This window comes from Phlebotomus papatasi, chromosome 4, assembly GCF_024763615.1.
Source record: "Phlebotomus papatasi isolate M1 chromosome 4, Ppap_2.1, whole genome shotgun sequence".
Lineage (NCBI taxonomy): Eukaryota > Metazoa > Arthropoda > Insecta > Diptera > Psychodidae > Phlebotomus > Phlebotomus papatasi.
In genome coordinates this window covers 2,430,295-2,450,597 of record NC_077225.1, presented here as the reverse complement: position 1 = coordinate 2,450,597, position 20,303 = coordinate 2,430,295, and the positions used below count along the sequence as shown (strand labels likewise).

Here is a 20,303-nt window from a genome sequence, read left to right as displayed (position 1 = left end):
ATATTGTATTGCACAGAGCCTCTTCTCTCGATAACGACACCTGGAGTCCACTTGAAACTTCCACCTGGCGAAAATATTTTCGCATACACCTCCTCCCCCTTCTCGAATATTCGCTTCTTGGCACCGTGACGACGATTGTACTCTTCCTCCATCTTCTCATTTCGACGAATTGGCTCCTCAGGTGTGTCTCGGAGCAAGTCGAAAATTGTACGGATTTTTCTTGAGAAGATGATTTCGGACGGAGACCTTCCTTCAGGTGCATTTTCATTGGGCGTAATTCGATAATTGGCAAGGAATTGTTGCAATGCATCATCCAGCGATTGCTGAGAATTCTTTTGCTTCTCAAGAGAGCGCTTAAATGTGTCTATAAGACGCTCACATTGTCCATTGCTCGCAGGAGTGTAAGGAGTTGTTCGAAGGTGGACAATCCCGTTGATTTTGCAGAAATGGCTGAACATCTCATTGACAAACTGTGTCCCGTTGTCGCTCACCAAAGTCTCCGGAAGGCCAAAACGAGCGAAAATTTCACGGAGTCGTGAGATGGTGTGGGCGGTCGTCATTGAGCGTGTCTTGAAAATCTCAGGCCATTTAGAAAATGCATCAACAACAAGGAAGAAATATTCCCCTTTGTATTTAGCATAATCCATGTGCAATCGCTGCCATGGACGAGATGGAAGTGGCCAAGATGCAAGGGGTGTTTTTACAGGGGACTTGCTGGCGAGAGCGCAATCCATACAATTCCGGACCTTTTTCTCAATGGCATCGTCGAGACCAGGCCAGTAGACATATCCTCGTGCCAGAGACTTCATCCTTGACATCCCTGGGTGAGACTCATGGAGTTGCTGGAGGATTTTTGGCCGGAAGCTCTCAGGAATTGCCAGTCTGTCCCTGTAAAACACACAACCCTTGATCAGAGAAAGAGCATCACGTATCTTGTAAAATTGCAATACTTCCCTAGATTTGATGGCTTTTGTGGAAGATGGCCATCCACCAGTGATGAACTTCGAGACCTCTTGGAAAGATTCAGAAGACTTCGTGGCATTCTGGATCATCTTGAAGCTCACGGGAAGTTGTGATGCTGCATCTCGAACTACGGCATCATCCTGGGCTTCATCTGCGCGGATCTCTGCAATCACAACATCATCCTGCTGCTGTCGACGAGAGGATATCAGCCTGGAGAGAATGTCCGCATGCCCAAAACGATCAGTAGCCGTGTACTTGATAGTGAAGTCGTATGCCAGCAGGATCAATGCCCATCTTTGCAAGCGATTGGCTGTGTGCACAGGAATACCCTTGTGATTGCCAAAAATTGACACAAGAGGCTTGTGATCCGTGAGTAGCGTGAACTGTCTTCCATAGATGAATCTATGAAATTTCTTCACGGCGAAAATGATGCCCAATGCCTCTTTTTCAATCTGGCTGTACCGACTTTCAGTATCCGTCAACTTCCTTGAGGCATGATAAAATGCTTTTTGAGTGCCATCCGGAAACTCATGATATGCGACGCAACCAATTGCGTGCGACGATGCATCGGATGCAACTAATATGGGAAGTTGAGGGTTATAGTGAGTGAGTAGGAGCTCTGAGCCAAGAATGTCCTTGAAGCGATTGAAGGATTCCTCACACTCACGTGTCCACCTCCATTTCACACCTTTCTTGAGCAGGTAGTCCAAAGGTGCTCGGAGTTCACTCATGGATTGGACAAATTTCCCCCAGAATTGGATTGCTCCCAGGAAGCTACGCAGTTCCTGAACATTCTTCGGGGCAGGCATCATTTTGATGGCATTGATCTTCTCAGGGTCTGGTCGAAGCCCGTCTTTGTCTGCAATTATACCGAGGAATTTGATTTGACTAACAAAAAACTTACATTTCTCCAATTTGACTCTGAAGTTAAACTCTTGCAGACGCTCAAAAACTCTCTTCAGTGTGGAGAAATGTTCCTCGGGAGTGGCACTAGCGACACAAATATCATCAAAGTAGGACACCACATCAGGAATTCCCTGCAGCATCCTCTCGACAATTCCCTGGAAGATGCCTGGTGCACTTCGGATTCCAGGAGGTAGTCTGTTGAAACGATAGAGGCCGCGAGGCGTGTGAATCGTCAACAATTTGCTCGAATCCTCATCAACTGGAATCTGGAGATAGGCGTCCGAGAGATCGATGTGGCTGAACAGTCGCTTGTTCGAGAGATTGCTGAACAAGGCATCCGGTTCAGGGATTGGGTGATGGTTAGTCTCCACAGACTCATTCAACCCCGTTGAGTAATCCCCACAAATTCTCAGACTTCCGTTGGGTTTCTTCACGACAACTATCGGTGCAGCCCACTCAGAGTACTCAACTGGTGAGATAATCCCTGAGGATTGCAATCTCTGGAGCTCATCATCGATTGCAGAGGTCATGTGGTACGCCACAGGACGCTTGGGGCGGAACACCGGAGTGGAATTGGGCTTCAGGTGAATGGTGGCTGTGGCTTTCATGCACAGACCAATCTCTGTACCAAACACGACCGGGAATAATTTCTGGAGATCCCTGACAGCTTCTGATGTGTCCAAATCGCGCTTGATGGAATTGCAGTACTTGCTAGGGGCAATGTCCCACAATCCTAGGGCCTCAATCCACTCGATTCCAAAGAGATTTGTTCGTGTCTTGGGTGACACGAGGCATCTACTCACGATCTCTTTGTCCAAAATGCTTACGTGGCATTTAAATTCTCCATCAATGGGAATCTGCTGTGACTGAGCATCACGCACGCTGATGGCTGATTGGGAGAGTGACGGCTTCCCAAGAATTTCCCAAGACTCACGTGAGATCACGGAGATATCAGCTGCACAATCCGGTTGGAATTCCAATGCACAGTCATTGATCCGGGGAATGAGAAATTTTCTGCCAAATTGTCGAGGAGAAAAAATTGCATTCGTCCGGGCATATGATTTCCCTTTGCTCTTTGGTCGACTCTTCTTTTGTTGCTTGGATGACTTTGAATTTTGTCGCCCAGGGTCCCGTTGAGGAGGACAATAGCCAGTTTTGTGCCCCGTTTTACCACAGTCAAGGCATTTGGATTCAGAGTGGGGACAATCTCTCACAAAGTGCATTGACCCACACTGATAACATGGCCTTGGTGGGCGCTCTTTCCGGATGCCACTTTTCTGAACACTACTCACTGAGACTGATGGATTTTCCACCTTGGAATCATTTTTCACATTCAGGAGACGCTTGGCTTCTTCCAACATGAATTCCAGGTTGATTGTTTCCGGAGATTCTGTTTCCAATTTTGTGAGCAGTTGTTCCCGGACAAGGAGATATTTGTCACTTTGTAGGCTCAGCACAAATATCAGAGCCTTGAAGTGGTCAGGTGTGCACTCCCTCAGACGGAATTCTTCACAGTGGCGATTTACGATGCCAGCGTGAGTAGCTAAATCGTCTGACTCCTTAATGGAAAGTTGGAGGCATTTTCTGCGGGTGCAGAAAAGAGATTCACCTTTCCCGAAGAGCTTGGTGAGATATGCCACAGTGTCCTTGAAAGTTTTATCAGCTGGCGTCTGTGGCAGGATGTTACTAGCATATCTCTCGTAGGCCTGGTTGTCAAGGCGTCTCAGAAGAAGCCTCACGCGCGCCGAATCGTCCAGATTTTTCCCGTCCTCAAGAAAAGTGGAGCGATACCGTTGATACCAAGTATCAAATGTGAGATTTTGTTCAGGGTCATACGTGAAGGTCAAAATCCCTCGGGCAAGCGCTTCCATGGCTACTTCTTTGGATGGAGTAGAAGTGGCGGTCATTGAAGCATCTCTCTGGTCTTTGAGTTCCTTGAGCATGGAAAGCATAGTAGCTAAGACACTGTCCAGAGTTGCGTTAGTCGCCATCCTGTCTGCCAATGTTATATCGACGTACCTGGAGAAATACCAAAGATTTAGATTTTCTTAATCCCAGCTTTGTCGTCAATGTTATATCGACGTACCTGGAGAAATACCAAAGATTTAGATTTTCTTAATCCCAGCTTTGTCGCCGCAGAGAGACACCAATAAATCACTTCTTACTTCAAAAACGACTTTTAATTTAATTCAAATTTTAATTCACAATGATTGCTTTTGACAAGAGCAGATAGAGAAGAATAGAGAGAGTTGCGATGGTCGTTTGCCTTTTTATATCAGTCCGTAATCCCGTTTTCTTGGATGAGTGGGAATTGGCGCCAGATCCAACTGGCATGCAGTTGGCGCCAAAACTCTAATATCGGCGCGCAAAGCTCACCGATATTACAATATATATGTCTGTATATATGTATATATGTATATATATATATATATATATATATATATTCAATTCAATTCAATTTCAATTTATTGACACACAAAACTTAGGGTAGTTCCCTCTTACAAATTTGTGGCATAAAAGAAAAAATAAAAAAAAATAGTTAAAAAAAAAAAAAGGAAAATGAAGCAAAGTAAAATAAAATATAGCTTATAAAACAAATCAAGAATTTAAAAAATGAAAAGAGAAATTAGCAAGGTCCATTCTGGAAGTGCTCCCTAATAGTGTCAGGCGATCTACGCTTCTGAGGAGCGAGAGAATTATACATAAAAAACCCCCTTGACAAATAGAGTTCGTCTGAAGGACTCATGGTGTGACTTAGGGACAATCAGTCCACCGACTCTAGCCGACCCGCCAGGAGTCAAGAGAGAGGCCAGGTACCCAGGGCATCCCGATGCAATCAACCGGTTAAGAAAGATGAGAGCGCGCATTTGAAGTAGCGATGGGAGATCACATCCTACAAAAACATTTCTATAAGAAGAAATGTGATCACGAGGGCGCAACCCGCAAATATATCTCACACAATTGTTGAAAGCAACTGAAAGTCGGCGAATCGTGTCAGCATCCGACAGAAAGAAGAGCTCTGCTCCATAATTAAAAAATGGAAGTAGCAGTGCTCGGGCTAGGAGCAAGCGAATATCATAGGGTGTGATGTCCCGGAAGCGTCTAAGTGTATAGAGAGAAAAGTTCACCTTGCGGCAAATGGTGGATGCATGGTCAGACCAAGATAACGTCTTGTTAAAGACAATACCCAGGTTTTTCACCTGATCCACAAAAGGAATAACTTCGCCGTGAAGGACTAGAGGATAGGGAGTAATGTTGGTTGCCCTTTTGCCTATGATAATAGCCTGCGACTTTTTGGGATTTAGGAGTAAGCCATTTGAAACGGACCAGTGCTCGACTTTCGCCAAATTGTCATTCATGAGCTGAAAGGTAGAGGATGGGTCAGAAGAATCACCTTCAATGTAAATTTGCAGATCATCAGCATACAAGTGGTATGAACAATTGCGCAAGACAGTTGGTAAGTCATTGATAAATAGAGAGAAAAGCAGGGGTCCAAGAATGGATCCCTGTCCAATGCCTTTTGTCAGAGAAGCTGGGGCAGACAATTTATCTCCAAATTTAACTCTCTGAGATCTTCCGCTGAAATAGGAGGCAATAAGAGAGACCGCGGATGAGGAGAAATTAAAAAGCTTGTAGAGTTTATAGCAAACCAAGTCATGCGGCAGACTATCAAACGCTTTAGTAAAGTCAAGCAATACCAAGACCACAAAATGGTTGCGATCGATAGCCGCCGATATGTCATGGCTTACTTTAAGAAGGGCTGTAGTGGTGCTGTGACCACAACGGAAGCCTGATTGATAGTCACTGAGCAAACCATTATTAGAAAGATATTGAGAAATTTGTTGATGGAGAAGAAATTCAAAAGCTTTAGATAGAACTGGGAGTAAGCTAATTGGCCTATAATCAGAAGGACAAGTTGGATTAGAAATTTTTGGAATTGGCACAACCAATGCTGTCTTCCAGGAATTAGGAAACAAGGAGGTAGTTAACACATTATTAAAAGTATTTGTGAGCACTGAGATAATTTCCGGGAGCAAGATTTTGATGAATTTAAGGGAGACGCCATCACACCCCACGGCATCCGACCTGACACGGGAGATGGCATGAATTACGCATTCTTGCGAAACGCAACCAAAGCCAAAACCCTCCCAAGGAATATTAGGAAGAGGGGGACAATTTACAGAGACAACACGAGAAGGTGATGAGAAAAATCGATTAAGCTCATCTGCAGAAACAGATCCACTCCCCAGAGAGCCTATCGAAGGACGTAAGCCAAGTTTCTTAACGTTCCTCCAAAGCTTTTTAGAGGGAAGCTCAGGGTTCAAATTTTTGTGAAAGTGGGATTGTTTTGCTTCTTTTATTAGACAGCAAACTTTGTTGCGCAATTTTCGGAAACGAACACCATCATGGATAGAGCCCGAGCGTTTCCACTTTTTGTACGCTGCGTTGCGTCTTTTGATATGACAAAGTATTGATTCATTGATCCAAGGAGTTTGCAGACCCCGTTCAAGAATCCGCCTTTTAGGTACGACTCTGTCAAAGAGGTAGTTAAGATTCTCAGTCAGGACAATCACCTTATCGGAAGAGTTAGGGGCATAATATAAAGGCCTCCAATCTATTTGCGAAGCTGTTAGCAAGGCTACATTTCGATTACATTTGGAAAGATCACTAATTACCTTATATTTGTTCTTAGGCTTGGGTAAACGGAAATTATATGAGCCAAAGATCATGTCATGATCAGAAATTCCAGGTAATGGCTCCTGACCATGATGGATTAGTCTCTGTTTATCACTATAAGGCAGAATGAGAAGATCTAATAAAGATCCCTGCCTAGTCGGATTAAAGGGGACACAATAAAGAGAATGAAAAGAAAGGATATCGAGAAACCGAGCACTGAGTCTGGAGCCGCCAATTAAATTAACATTAAAATCACCCACCATGACTAGATTGTCATTGTGTAGAGCACTTTCAAAGAGACTCTCCACCTCCGACAAGGAAGACACAGGAGGAGGAAAATAACATGAAAACATTGAAATATTTATACCTGAGATTGAGACAGAAACACCAATATATTCTAATGTATTAAAATTGCCCGAGCAAATTATAGAAGACGCTAAGTGGTCACGTACATACACAGCCACTCCACCTCCTCTACGGTCAGATCTATCACGCCTAAAAAGACGGAAGCCCCGAACACCCACGGCCTCCTCAGAATCCGAAGCATCCAGCCAGGTCTCAGAAACACAAAGTATAACAAGAGGTGAATTAAGTAATAGAAATCTAATTTCGTCAATGTGACGTCTGACACTACGCGCATTTATATGAGCAAAAATACATGACAATCGCAAGTTTGTTGTAAGTTTTTTAAAGCTTATAGCAGATTTATTCGGTAAGCTGGTGCCCAATGGCACATTGACATCTCCAGAATGGACAAGGCTCTCCGTAAGATCAGAGTCGTTAAAGTCTATACCAAGAATTTTATTTGAGCTAAAATTAGAATTAAGGCCACTTGTGAGAGAACACCCAGAATACAGAGTTGTTTGAAAATCAGCCAGACGAATCACATCCAAAGAAGACGAACCATGGAGTTCCGATGTCCGATGTTGGAAACAGGTTGACGGGGCAGAATAAGAATTGGCCAGAGTCAAAAGCGAGGAAGCAGTCCGGTCGTCATTAACAGTAACAGTGAACCAAGAGCATGTGTTGCTAGGACGAGGATGAGGATCCCTGGGCAGCCTGTGCACTGGTTGTAAGCGAACCAGGGGCTCCTTTATGAGCCTTATATATATGTATGTATATAAGTATGTATATATAAATTAGATATGTTTTTACAAAAGAAGGCAAATCTGTAAAATGCATAAAAAAATAATACTACTGATTTACGTGAAAAAAGTGTTCTTTAGGTGGGCATGGTCTCAGAAAATTGCTTGGGAAGGTGCTTATCGCAAAAAATCGCAAAATGAGCTTAGTATCTCCTTAAAGTAGATTAAATTTAGAGACAAACTATGCTATTCAGAATACCGGCATTCTGCGGCTTCATAAGTAGAACCTTTGATGAATCCCGAGAATTACGTTTTTTTTGGCTAATGTTAAGACTAAAATTAAAGAATGTCCTAGAGGAGGACTACGAGGATAATTTAAATTATGACTATTGCATTTGGGAGTCTTTCTTCTATATAAAAAGACATGCTAAATGGCATAAGTCCTATAGGAAGATACAATTATCTGTATCATTTTCCGTGTATGCATACATCTCCAGGGAGCCAAAAATGACGAAAAAATTCATGAAAGTGGTGACTTTAAGAATCTCTATAGGCCACAATTTCCAATCGATCTTAGTGAAAATTTGGGAAAATGATCTTCAATTAGTGCCAAATCAAATAAAAATACTTTTGGACCGATTAAAAATATCGAAAAAAATAGGTTTTGGCCGTCACGGCCCCACTGTGGGTGTCAGTGGGCGAGAGTTGATGCAGGCTTCAATTTGGGTCAATGTGGTCATCATCTCCTCCTCTGTGAAGAATCCATTTCCCACTGTTCGAGTGAGGTGATACTTGATCCGCTTGATAGCTGATTCCCACGATCCGCCGAAATGAGAGCTTCTCGGAGGGATAAACTTGAACTCAATCCCTTGATTGACTGCATAACTCTGTGTCTTTGATTGATGATCCTTTGAAGCAAGTAGAAGTTCCAACTCCTTCAACTCACGACTAGCACCAACGAAGATGGTAGCGTTATCGCACAGAATCTGCGCGGGTCGACCACGACGTGAGATGAAGCGTCTCAATGATGCGATAAAAGCTCCCGTAGTCAGATCCGTGACAAGCTCGATGTGTACCGCTCTGGTTGCTAGACAAATGTACAATGCTATGTACATTTTGAGACGAGTCTTCGACCTGACTGGTGTCTTGATGAACACGGGACCGCAAAAGTCCACCCCTGTCTGATAGAAGGGATACATTTCGGTGACTCTGGATTCGTGTAAGTCACTCATCATCTGCTGGACTGGTTGAGGTTTTGCTCTAAAGCATGTGACGCAGTCTCGAATTGATTTCTTGGCTACTTCGATTCCTCGCACAGGCCAGTATTCCTGCCTCAGTTGAGACAGGACCAATTGGGCACCTCCATGCAATGTTTGTCGATGTACTTCTGATAAAATGATCTCAGTTACATGGTTATGCTGAGGCAACAAGACAGGATGTTTCTGATTGTATCCAATGTCTGCCTTGGAGAGTCGACCTCCAACATGAATGAGCCTGTCGTTGCCCTTGAACGAGTGAAGTCTATGAATGGGAGATTTCCTTTTGATTGGAGTGCCAGAAGACAACCGCTGATAGTCCGTTGCAAAAGCTCGCTGTTGCACAATTTGCAAAAGAAGTATCTTAGCTGACTTCAGCTCCAGCACGGTAAGTTGTCCTTGAGCAACTTCTTGTTTGGCCAATCTCTGTTTCAAAATAGTGAAGTATCGGCGCCATACTGCGATACATCTGACTAGCTTTGTGAATGATGAGAAGTGATCAATGAGTGACCAAAACTGCTCATTCACAATAACCAATGACACGCTGCTGCGTTGTTCTGGGATCGTGTTGTCAGTTGGCACAAACTCCGGATCATGAAACTGCATATCTGTGTCTTGGATTCAATGTGGACCATGCCACCACACGGAATCTGAGATGAGTGCTTCCGCTGACACACCCCTTGAAGCCATATCTGCTGGATTGTCTTCCGATTTCACGTGGTGCCAATGTTCTGGTGGAACAATGCCCTGGATGTGAGCTACTCGATTGCCCACAAATGTTTTCCATCGCTGGGGTTCGCCAGGAACCCAATGCAATACGATCATTGAATCGGAAAATGCATGAATTTCGTTGATGGAGATCGTAAGTGCATTCATGACTTTCTTTAACAGTCGCGCACCTAGCTGGGCTGCACATAACTCCAAACGTGGAAGTGACACTTGTTTCAGCGGGGTCACCTTGGTCTTTGAACACAAAAGATGGGTATGAACTGCGTTGTCTGAATCTATGGTGCGTACGTAGAGGCTAGCTGCATAAGCCTTTTCCGAGGCATCACAGAAAAGCAGCAGTTGAATGTCCTGTGGTTGGTGCAGGTGACTTGTCTGACTACAGTAACCTGGGACACGACTTGATTGATGTTCATCTGATATTCTTGCCACTTGTGAATCACTTCTTCGTTGAGTCTTGAGTCCCAATCAGCTTTCACCTTCCAAAGCGACTGAAGAAGAATCTTGGCAGTGATCACAATTGGTGACAGGAAACCTAACGGATCGTATATCCTTGCCATGTCTGAAAGGATACTCCGCTTGGTGACTGCACTGCTGACTTCAGATCCAGTAAATCGGAAGGCATCAGTGGTCGGATTCCAGTAGAGTCCAAGAGTTTTTACATTGCCCTCCAAATCCAGATTCAAAGTAGAACTGTATTCCTGGCCATCCTCTGGGATTTGTTTGAGGACCTCTGGAGAGTTGGAAGTCCATTTCTTGAGCTTGAATCCACCACGTGACATCATCTGGTCTAGTTGTGTTTGCAGTTGCTTGGTCTCTTCTACTGTGGAAGCACCAGTAAGAACATCATCCACGTAGAAGTCTCGTTCAGTGGCCTTTGCTGCCAGTGGGAAGGATTTCTGCTCTTCAATGGCCAGTTGCTTGAGACATCTTGTGGCCAAAAATGGTGCACAAGCAGTCCCGTATGTGACCGTCTTCAACAGGTAGGTTTTGAGGGGCTCTTGGGCTGACTCTCTCCACACAATTCGCTGCAAATTCTGGTCTTGGTCACATACCTCGATTTGTCTGTACATTTTCTGCACATCTGCCCTCAGAACAATGTTATGCTGCCAATATCTCAAAAGAATGTCGAAGATATCGTCCTGAGTCTTGCCTCCTACCATCAGAACTGAATTGAGGGATTGTCCCGACTTTGTCCTTGCTGATGCATCGAACACGACTCGCACTGGTGTGCTGGTAGATTCCTTGATTACCGGGTGGTGGCAGAGGTAGACAGCAGGCTGAGGTGATGTGTAGTCTGGAGGCAATAGTCGCATGTGTCCGAGCAATTCATATTGCTTCATGAATTCCCGATATTGAACATACAAATTGCTGTCCTTTTGTAGACGTCTCTCAACACACTTGAATCTCTTTTCTGCAATGTCACGTGATTCCCCTAGCTGTTGCAGGTTGTCACGAGTTGTCAGACTGACCGTGAAACGTCCATTGCCGTTGCGGGTTGTGTGAAGCTGAAAGTGCTCTTCACACTTCTTCTCCTCTGCGCTGAGAATATTCTGACCTTCATTGACTTCTTCAACAAGCCAGAATTTCTCCAACTGAGACTGTAAAGCATCCTGAGGCTGCGTGGCACACAAACAAGTTGCCAAATGAGACTGTAGTGTTGTTTGTGGCATGCCTGGACATTCACCTGCAACGATGTATCCGAATACAGTCTCCAAGAATGATGATGAACCACTAATGTGGTGTGAACGAAGTGCTTCCATAAAAGCAACAGCTCCCAGAAGAAGATCGATCTTTCCAGGCTTGTTAAAGTTCGGATCTGCCAAGCGTAGATTGGGTGGTATTCTGAGGGTGCCACTGTCGACAAAAGCTGATGGTTGATTGTCCGTAATGCGCTCCAAAACCACACAATCCAAACGCATGGAGAATGGCTCATATTGTGAGTTGATGGTAATTGTCACTGCTTGAGAACTCCCCAACTCCGACAATCCTAAACCATTGATGCTCTGCTCACTCCTCTTCATGGGTAACGCCAATTTCTGGGCGAAATTGCGGGTGATACAATTCGGCTGACTGCATGAATCCACAAGGGCACGACATTTGTGTAGGCGACCCCAAACATCGTAAACCAAAATCTGAATTGTTGGTAGAAGAACTTGCTGTGATTGGATTGCATGCATTGATGTTAAACCGACTGTAAACTTTGACTGGGAAGTGCCTGGCTGACTTCCACTTGTGCTACTTGGGATGAGTCTGTTTGTGCCTCTTGGGGTTGTATAACAGTTTTTGCTACTTGGGTCACTGGTGTCAGATGTGCTACATGGGTATGTTTTGCTGCCATCGGTCCTAACCTCACTTTCTGGATTTTCAACATAACCATCGTGAAGCAGTGTGTTGTGCCTTTGGTGGCATCTACGGCATCCTTCAGCTGTGCACTCCTTCAGGAAATGTTGAGGACGAAGACAATTCCAACAGAATTTGTGATTGTGCACCATGTTGCGGCGTAGTGTTGGTTTTGCCGAGAGAAATTTGGGACACTCGAACACCCTGTGAGACTGTTTGCAAAACACACAAGCTGCTGAGCCTTCTCTATCCTTGGCTGTTGCCACCAGAGAAGACTTCGACTTTGCAGGATCCTGTTTAGGAGCTGGAGGTATTTTGGTGGGCTTGTCAGCTGTTCCAGAACTTGTCTCCATCTCCAAAGCATCACATATTTTTTCGAGAAACTCTCTGAATTGTAACCAAGTGACGCATGGTGACTCTGAGATTTCGTTAAACCACAGAGTGCGTGTTTCCGGATCCACCACTTTCAGGGCGGAATGGATCATGAAGGGATCATGAGTCAGCTGTTGCATGACTTCAAGCCCATGAGTGACTTCTTCGAACGCATTGAACATTGCTCGGAGCCTCTTGGAATCTGTTTGTGGCAGTTTTGGTTGCCCATAAAATATTTTCATGAACTCTGCCACAGTATTCTTTGGTTTGTTGAACCTTTTCTGCAAAATAGTCAGTGCTTTCTCGTAATTGGTATCTGTAGCTGGTAGATGCTTCAGTGCACTTGCTGCTACTCCTGACAGAGCCCCACTGAGGTAGGTAAACTTGTCCACATTCGACAAATCCTTATTTGAATGGACAGTAGACACGAATTTGTCATAGAATGATTGCCATTCCGTGTACTCTCCAGAAAATGTGGGGATTTCCAGCTGTGGAAGCTTCGATTTTGACCCACCTCCTTGTCCTTTGATTGCGCTCGTCAGGGCCTGGACATCTTGTCTGTGAGATCCGAGTAATTGCTGCAATGTTTTCTTTTGTTCAGCCACAAGTTGTTGCATCACTGCAACAGCAGTGTCTTGACCAGCTACTTCCTGTTTGGGTGTTCCCAAACGATGCTTTGTTTTTGACATCCATAGACGTAGCTGATACTCCGTGTCGCCGGAGACCTGCCAGAATTGAGCACAGGTTTTTGCAGCTTTGTCATGCTGCTCTCGGGTCTTCAGGGTTGGCTCCAAATTTCCAAATGCTGCTGAGAACCGCTGTTGCATGTTTCGCAAGCATTGGAGCTGTGCCTCCAACTCAAACAGCAAGTCTGAAGTGAATGATGTCGTCGTCTTGAGGGCATCAGCTGCTGAGTGCAACGTCTGCACTTGCGCAAGAAGAATATCAGTCTCTTGAGACATATTTGAGGTTATGTCAACACTGAAGTCTTGAAATTGCTGACCAGGATGAGTGCTGTCGGTCTGGTCTGATGATTGGATGGCTGAGAGTGGTCTGTATCGATCCACAAGAGCACTGATGTACTCTAAAGCTCTGCTGAACCACCTGTTGTTGGCCAGGAGCACTTCTTGGGCGGCGATTACAATCCGGAGGCGCTGTTGCGCTGACCAGGTGTAGCTTTGACTGATTCAAAACGGAGGGCTGTTGTTCTCCGCGACGACGAAGGACCAAATGGATGTGTATGAATCTAACCTGTTATAAGATATCAAAGAGCATGAGAATCCCCTTGTACCTCGAACCCCCACACTTCTGTGATATCAAGTACATGTGGAAAGGAGGAATATCTCATTATCCGGAATGAAGTGACCAAATGGATGTGTGTGAATCTAACCTGTTATAAGATACCAAAGAGCATGAGAATCCCCTTGTACCTCGAACCCCCACACTTCTGTGATATCAAGTACCTGTGGAAAGGAGGAATATCTCATTATCCGGAATGAAATGACCGGATTCCTTTCTTCCTTGCTCAAAAGACCGGCTTTCAACAAAACACTTTTAATTCAACTGATAAATAACAAAATTGACTTTAATGAATGAAATAAATTGGCTTTTTCTCTGATGATGCAATCCTCGTGGCTTCGTTCTCTGATGACTTGCGGAATTCCAATCTGAATGATGGCGGCTGAAAGCCAAGATGGTTGCCTTGCGTATTGCCCGATGGCATCTATTTCTCGTTTTTCTCACTAGAGGCGTTTCGCGCTGTAACACCGTTTATCTTCTGGGATTGATAAGATAACCTTTTCCAAAAATTCTTCCATTGACGAATATGTTGACTCAAACACAGGAACGTTATATATTTCGTTATTATAAAGTTCTATTTGAATAGTTACTATTGGACTTGAATTTAATTCATTAGTTGAACCCAAGAGATGTGTTTCGTCATTAGTACAAAAACTTTTTGATAGAGCTTTTCTCATTATTGTTTCGAAATAATCTGGATCTAAATTGTTTTTCGTATTTGCAAGATATAAAAACAAAGTAGTTCCTAAAGATAATAAATAATAAAGATAATCTGTTGGCTTAAACCTCGTGACCACATTTCCTCGTATAGGGATGTGTTTGTCGGGTGTGACCTACCTTCACACTTGCAAATGCGAGCCCTCACGTTCATTTGTCGGCTTCTTGTGTCGCGGTGCCCTGAATATCTAGCGGCCCTCTTGACGGACGGTGGTTCGGCCAGGTTGAGGGGGCTCATCGTGCCGAAATCTGTTAGTGAGACATTCCGTCGCACTCTCTTTGTTAGGGGAGTCTACCTGTACAACTCCCTTCCTCCTCTTACGAGACGATCGGTTGCTGCTATAAGGGAGCACTTCCTGAACTCATCTGAGTAGCTCTATGAATCTTAACAATTTTTCTTTTCTTTTTTTAACTCATTTTTTATTATTCTTCCTAAATCTTTTTTTTCTTTCACTAATTTTTTTGTTGTTTTTTTTTTGCATTTTTTTTGTCTTTCATCTGCCACAAATTTGTAAGAGGGAAATACCCTATTTTTTGTGATGAATAAATGAAATGAATTGAATTGAATTGAATAATACATTAGTTTGAATTGGAATTTTGGTAGCAGGTCCAGCACTTTCTTTTCTTTTAATTTCTAATTTCCTTCCTGTTTCTTCAAATATTAAATATTTAACACTTTCTTTGTCTTCTATTGTCTTTCGTTTTTTTTTGGTTGAGAAGAAGAAGATATATTGAAGGAAATTTCAGTTATACCGACTGTCCATTCCCCTGGTAAATCTGTTTTTTGTGGCAATTTGGTGTGAAAATGTGCTAAACTATTTCCTGGAAAGTACTCTATCGATGAATTACTTAAAAGAGTTAAATAAAAATCATTATTGACCATTGATGCCATGTTGTTTTTCAAGTTCTGTTCTGTAAATCCACTGATTTGGGGTACTACCTTTAAATTTCACGAAATACTGAAGTGATTTACCAAGACGTCGCGTTTTTATAATCTTTTCCAGAGGTGGATACCCATCTATGAGTTTTACTTTCTGCAATTATTTAGCATAATATCTCCCCCTAATAGGTGTGTTCTTGTAGTCAACTAAAATATACAACTTATAAGGCTTTTTATTAATCACTTTATTTATATAAAATTTCTCTTGAGTCCACTGTTGCTCATATCCGCGATCAAAATTTAATTTAGGTTTAGCTATTCTTACAATATCATTAATTTCTAGAACTTCACTATTTTTGTTAACATTAGAAATTCTTTTAATTTTATTCTTATATTTAGCACTACATATTCTATTAATTTTCTTAACATCATTCAATGTAACTTCAGAAGGTATCATTTTTATAGCAGAATGAAAAGAATTGTTATATATATTAACTAATTTCTGAAGCACGTCAACATATCGATTGGTTTTTTTATGAGTAAAATATTTAAACATTAGTTGTTTTAAAGTTCTATTAAAACGCTCTACAACCGCACATTTTAATATAGGATTGTAGGAAAAGTATTGTTTTATTTTATATTTTGATAGCAAGCCTTTAAAAATTTTATTCTTAAATTCCTTTCCATGGTCAGATTGTAAAATTTTCGGTGAACGTAAATCGGTTTTCAATATATGTGAAAAAGCTTTAGTAACGTCGATTGCAGATTTATTTTTTTAAGGTTGAACCCAAGCAAATTTTGAAAACACATCAATTACTGTTAAAATAAACGAATATCCGTCATTGTCTTTTTGATACTGTTTCATATCACACAAATCAATTTCCCAAAGTTCATCAATAGAAAAAACTCTATACATATTACGTTTAAATTTTCTTATGACTGGGTAATGTAACGTATAGACATCTTTTTCCTTCAAAAAATGTTTTATATCATTTTGAGTAATATTACGTGTTTTTACTGATTTATATAATTGATTAGGGCGTTTATATAAATTTTTACTTTCTAAGTTTAAGTATTCATTATCTAGGGTATTCCCTCCCATTTCAATCTTTTTACCGTTGGAAAATTAATTTGTGACTGCGTCTTTTTATTTGAACGTGTTTCATAGGTATGAGTTTTTTTCGTAGGTTTCTTTTCCTTTATAGATTTTTTCTTTGGTTTAGATAGATTGGACATATATTCGTCAGGAAAACTATAAACAACACCATCTGACCCTAAGATACTTTTTCTTTTTAAATTTTTATTTTTAAATAGTTGTAGTTTAACATCATTGGGTAACGAGTCAAATTCGTCTTCTTCTTCTTTTTCTTCTGGTAAAACAACTGCCTCTGACTTATTATTATCTTGACTTCCTACACTTGTACTTTCGTAAACATCTTCATCATGGGGAAATAAAGGTTTATTAGTCTTTTCATTATCAATGTTTAATTTTAATTCTTCCATAATTTCGTCAGAATATACATTTTGTTCATTAAAATTGTCCCAAAAAAGAGATTGATCACCAGCTGGTGTCTTATTTGTTGGGGTTTTCTTAGGTGTCATACTTGTTCCCTGATTTTCTTTAAATACCATTTTTGTTTGAGTTCCAATTTGAACATGATATTTTTGTTTTTCCTCTTTTGGATGTTTATTTGGTTCGATTTGAGATCTTCTTTTAAGATCTGCTTGTTTATGCAATACTTGGCGATATCTATACCATTTATCAATAGAATTAAGATTTTTAGATTTCAAAACATTAAACATCTCTAAATCAAAGTCGTTTTGTAAATTTGTTAAGTGCATTAAAGGTCGTATTTTTTCAAATATTTCTGGTGTAATTATTATCATACGTTGTAATGTATTACACTATGCAACACGGTTTTTTTAACGGAGATCTCACATGGTACGTTTGATAGAGTCAAGTCCCCTGATTAAGAATCTGGTCTTGGTTTTGCTCCTATACGTAACAATTTTTTTTTATTAATACTTTTATATTTTTTCTGCTTTGCCTTACATTATCCGTTATATCTCAGGTTCTAGTGAACGGAACTTGAAAAGTGTGGGTGTGTTGGAAAGCTCATTAGTCGAGCTTCAATTTTGATTATTACAAAAAACCTTGTAAAACCACTCCTTCGGGGTGTAAAATTGAAGTTTCTCTAAAAATTACCAAAAAAATGGTCCTAAAGTGAGGTTTTAAAAATTTGTATAAAATAAACTAAACAAAATATTAAAAATCCAATGATACCAGGTGATAGGCCACACTTAGAACTACAATTTTGTTCATCTGAGACATCGGGCTCCGATCACTCTAAATGCCTCATTTGTTGGTTTTTGTCATTTTCCAAAAATATGAAGTACCTATTTTAGAGCAAATTCCCTAAACATTTCTGAGAAAATATCTTTTAAAACTTATGTGAAACATACATAAATGTGGAGATTCTTCTTTGAATCGATCGGGGGACCATCAACATGATTTTCATTTACATTCCCAATCAACCCTCGTTAAAAAGCTTCCAATTTTCCTTTAAGTAATTCAATTTTTGTTTCTATTTATTTCCATCCATCCATCTAATACTATTTCTAGTAGAGACTAATTTTAAATGAAAGTACGATCTAAAGTAATTGAAATATATTTGCGAAATGATCGCTGATGCGTTTTCTATCTATCATAAAAAGCATTCTAAAATGAATTTAGGGGTTTCTTCTCGCGGTTGAATGTTGATTAGTGATATTAATGAAAATCATGTTGATGGTCCCCCGATCGATTCAAAGAAGAATCTCCACATTTATGTATGTTTCACATAAGTTTTAAAAGATATTTTCTCAGAAATGTTTAGGGAATTTGCTCTAAAATAGGTACTTCATATTTTTGGAAAATAACAAAATCCAACAAATGAGGCATTCAGAGTGATCGGAGCCCGATGTCTCAGATGAACAAAATTGTAGTTCTAAGTGTGGCCTATCACCTGGTATCATTGGATTTTTAATATTTTGTTTAGTTTATTTTATACAAATTTTTAAAACCTCACTTTAGGACCATTTTTTTGGTAATTTTTAGAGAAACTTCAATTTTACACCCCGAAGGAGTGGTTTTACAAGGTTTTTTGTAATAATCAAAATTGAAGCTCGACTAATGGGCTTTCCAACGCATCCACACTTTTCAAGTTCCGTTCACTAGAACCTGAGATATAACGGATAATGTAAGGCAAAGCAGAAAAAATATAAAAGTATTAATAAAAAAAAAATGTTACGTATAGGAGCAAAACCAAGACCAGATTCTTAATCAGGGGACTTGACTCTATCAAACGTACCATGTGAGATCTCCGTTAACAAAAAAAGTTGTGAATTTGTTGCATAGTGTTAGTTTTTTTAGCATTCATGATGACAAAATTTTTGCTAAAAGACCTGAGAGAACTGTACTCAAAAGTGTAGGCAGGAAACCTCCTTTTTGAATCAGAATTTTTCTCTTTGAACACAAGGATCCTTTTGAGCAAGTCAAACTTCGAATCTTGTTTTTATACCTTCGAAGGCCTTGAATTTGTTTAGATGTTAAAGGATGATTGCCGTTTATTACATTGAGAGCAATTTCACAAACAGCTTTTATAGCCGATGGTTCACAATGTTTTAGAATTGCATTTCTTAATTTTGAACTTGAATTTTTAAGTGTGTATAAAATAAATTTGTTTTTCTTTATTCGATTCAACCCCCCACTCCTTGTTTTTGATATATTTCTCTGCTTCTTCATTATTTTCAAATTTTCTAATTTCATCAGTTGGTGCAAAGCAGACTGCACAATTTCTATCAAAAATATTTGTACGAAATCTGGCTACATCAGGTGTTGTCTGATTCAAGTCAATAAATAAATAACCATAAGGCTTGTTTGTAGCTTCTTTATATACTCTCAGTAACTCATATGGATTGTCTGAAAACAATTGACGTGCTAAAGGCAAAAATTGAGATTTGTCACGAATTTTTTTAAATATAACCATATACTTTGTATTTAAAGAAATTGTCCTAAAAAATCGTGATTGATAAAAAACATTTTGACACATAAAAATTACTGAAATGTTTCTATGATGTGATTACTATATGAATAAATCACATATTCTCCCCTCACTTTCTTTATTAGTCATTAAGTCGTCAATTATAACTAATTTGGGTAATTTATCATATTCACTTTTACCTATTAAATCAGGAATACCTTTGCAAATATGTAAATTTTTAATCTTTGGAAAGTGCTTTACACTTCCTGTTTCAGAAAAACACCATAATATTCTGTCAAAGTTTGTCTTAGTTATTTTGTACAGATTTTTTAGTAATTGAAGAGCGAATGTTGTTTTTCCACAACCTGATGGACCAGCCAAAATGAGAGTGAATGGAATGCTTAATTCGAACATCAGTCCTAATGTATACTTTGGAAGATAAGTATAAAAGTGAATTTAGTCAAAAAACAACTTCTATTTACAAACTTTTCAAAAATAAAACACACCAATATTATATTTTAAAAATACATTTTATTATAAATGTATTATATATGTTTAATTTGTTTTTACAGAGATGTATTTACATTTTTTTACCTATTTATAATTTATTTACAATATGAGTATATTATATAAAACTTCTATTCGTATCCAAAGGGTCTTGTATTATAATTATCAATAACTTTTCGTTTTTTAAAAGTAAATTGCAACCTTTTTGAAACGTCCTTAGAAACAATTTCGAAATTATTTGTCCTTAGAATTTTATTCTTATGGGTAATATCTCTATGTCCAGTATCTTGAGAATCACTAATCATATTTTTCATTGTTTCAAAATTTACAATATCAGAAGTCGATTTATTCAAAGTGATTCCTTTACAAACCGTTTTATAATAATTTTTTTGTGTAGATGGTGCATATATTTTGAGAGCATAGGTTTTAGGACCAAGAGATACATATTCTTCAATATATGTATTTTCACCGTATATATCTAATTCATCAGTTAGATCTCCCAAGTATGATCCAGTTTTAAATGGAATTTGTTCATTTTTGGGCACAATGA

General features: G+C 40.1%; 3 protein-coding genes across 3 annotated transcripts in view; all 3 read right to left on the bottom strand.

Moving 5' to 3' along the window:
• The window catches only part of LOC129808512 (uncharacterized protein K02A2.6-like), an 11,046-nt gene extending 7,186 nt beyond the window's left edge, over positions 1-3,860 (bottom strand). The window contains exons 1-2 of the mRNA XM_055858288.1: positions 1,868-3,860; positions 41-1,822 (exon numbers count right to left, since the gene is read on the bottom strand). Coding sequence (XP_055714263.1) covers positions 41-1,822; positions 1,868-3,860 — 3,775 coding nt within the window. The remainder of the gene's footprint in view (positions 1-40; positions 1,823-1,867) is intronic.
• A 4,442-nt stretch (positions 3,861-8,302) lies between these two features.
• On the bottom strand, positions 8,303-9,493 carry LOC129808510 (uncharacterized). Its single transcript, XM_055858287.1, has one exon. The coding sequence runs from the start codon at positions 9,491-9,493 to the stop codon at positions 8,303-8,305; it is 1,191 nt and encodes a 396-aa protein (XP_055714262.1).
• A 15-nt stretch (positions 9,494-9,508) lies between these two features.
• Positions 9,509-14,582, bottom strand: LOC129808509 (uncharacterized). The gene is made up of 3 exons (XM_055858286.1): positions 14,465-14,582; positions 10,003-13,490; positions 9,509-9,925 (listed from the first exon to the last, which is right to left on the bottom strand). The coding sequence occupies exons 1-3, from the start codon at positions 14,580-14,582 to the stop codon at positions 9,509-9,511; spliced, it is 4,023 nt and encodes a 1,340-aa protein (XP_055714261.1).
• Between the last annotated feature and the right edge of the window lie 5,721 nt (positions 14,583-20,303).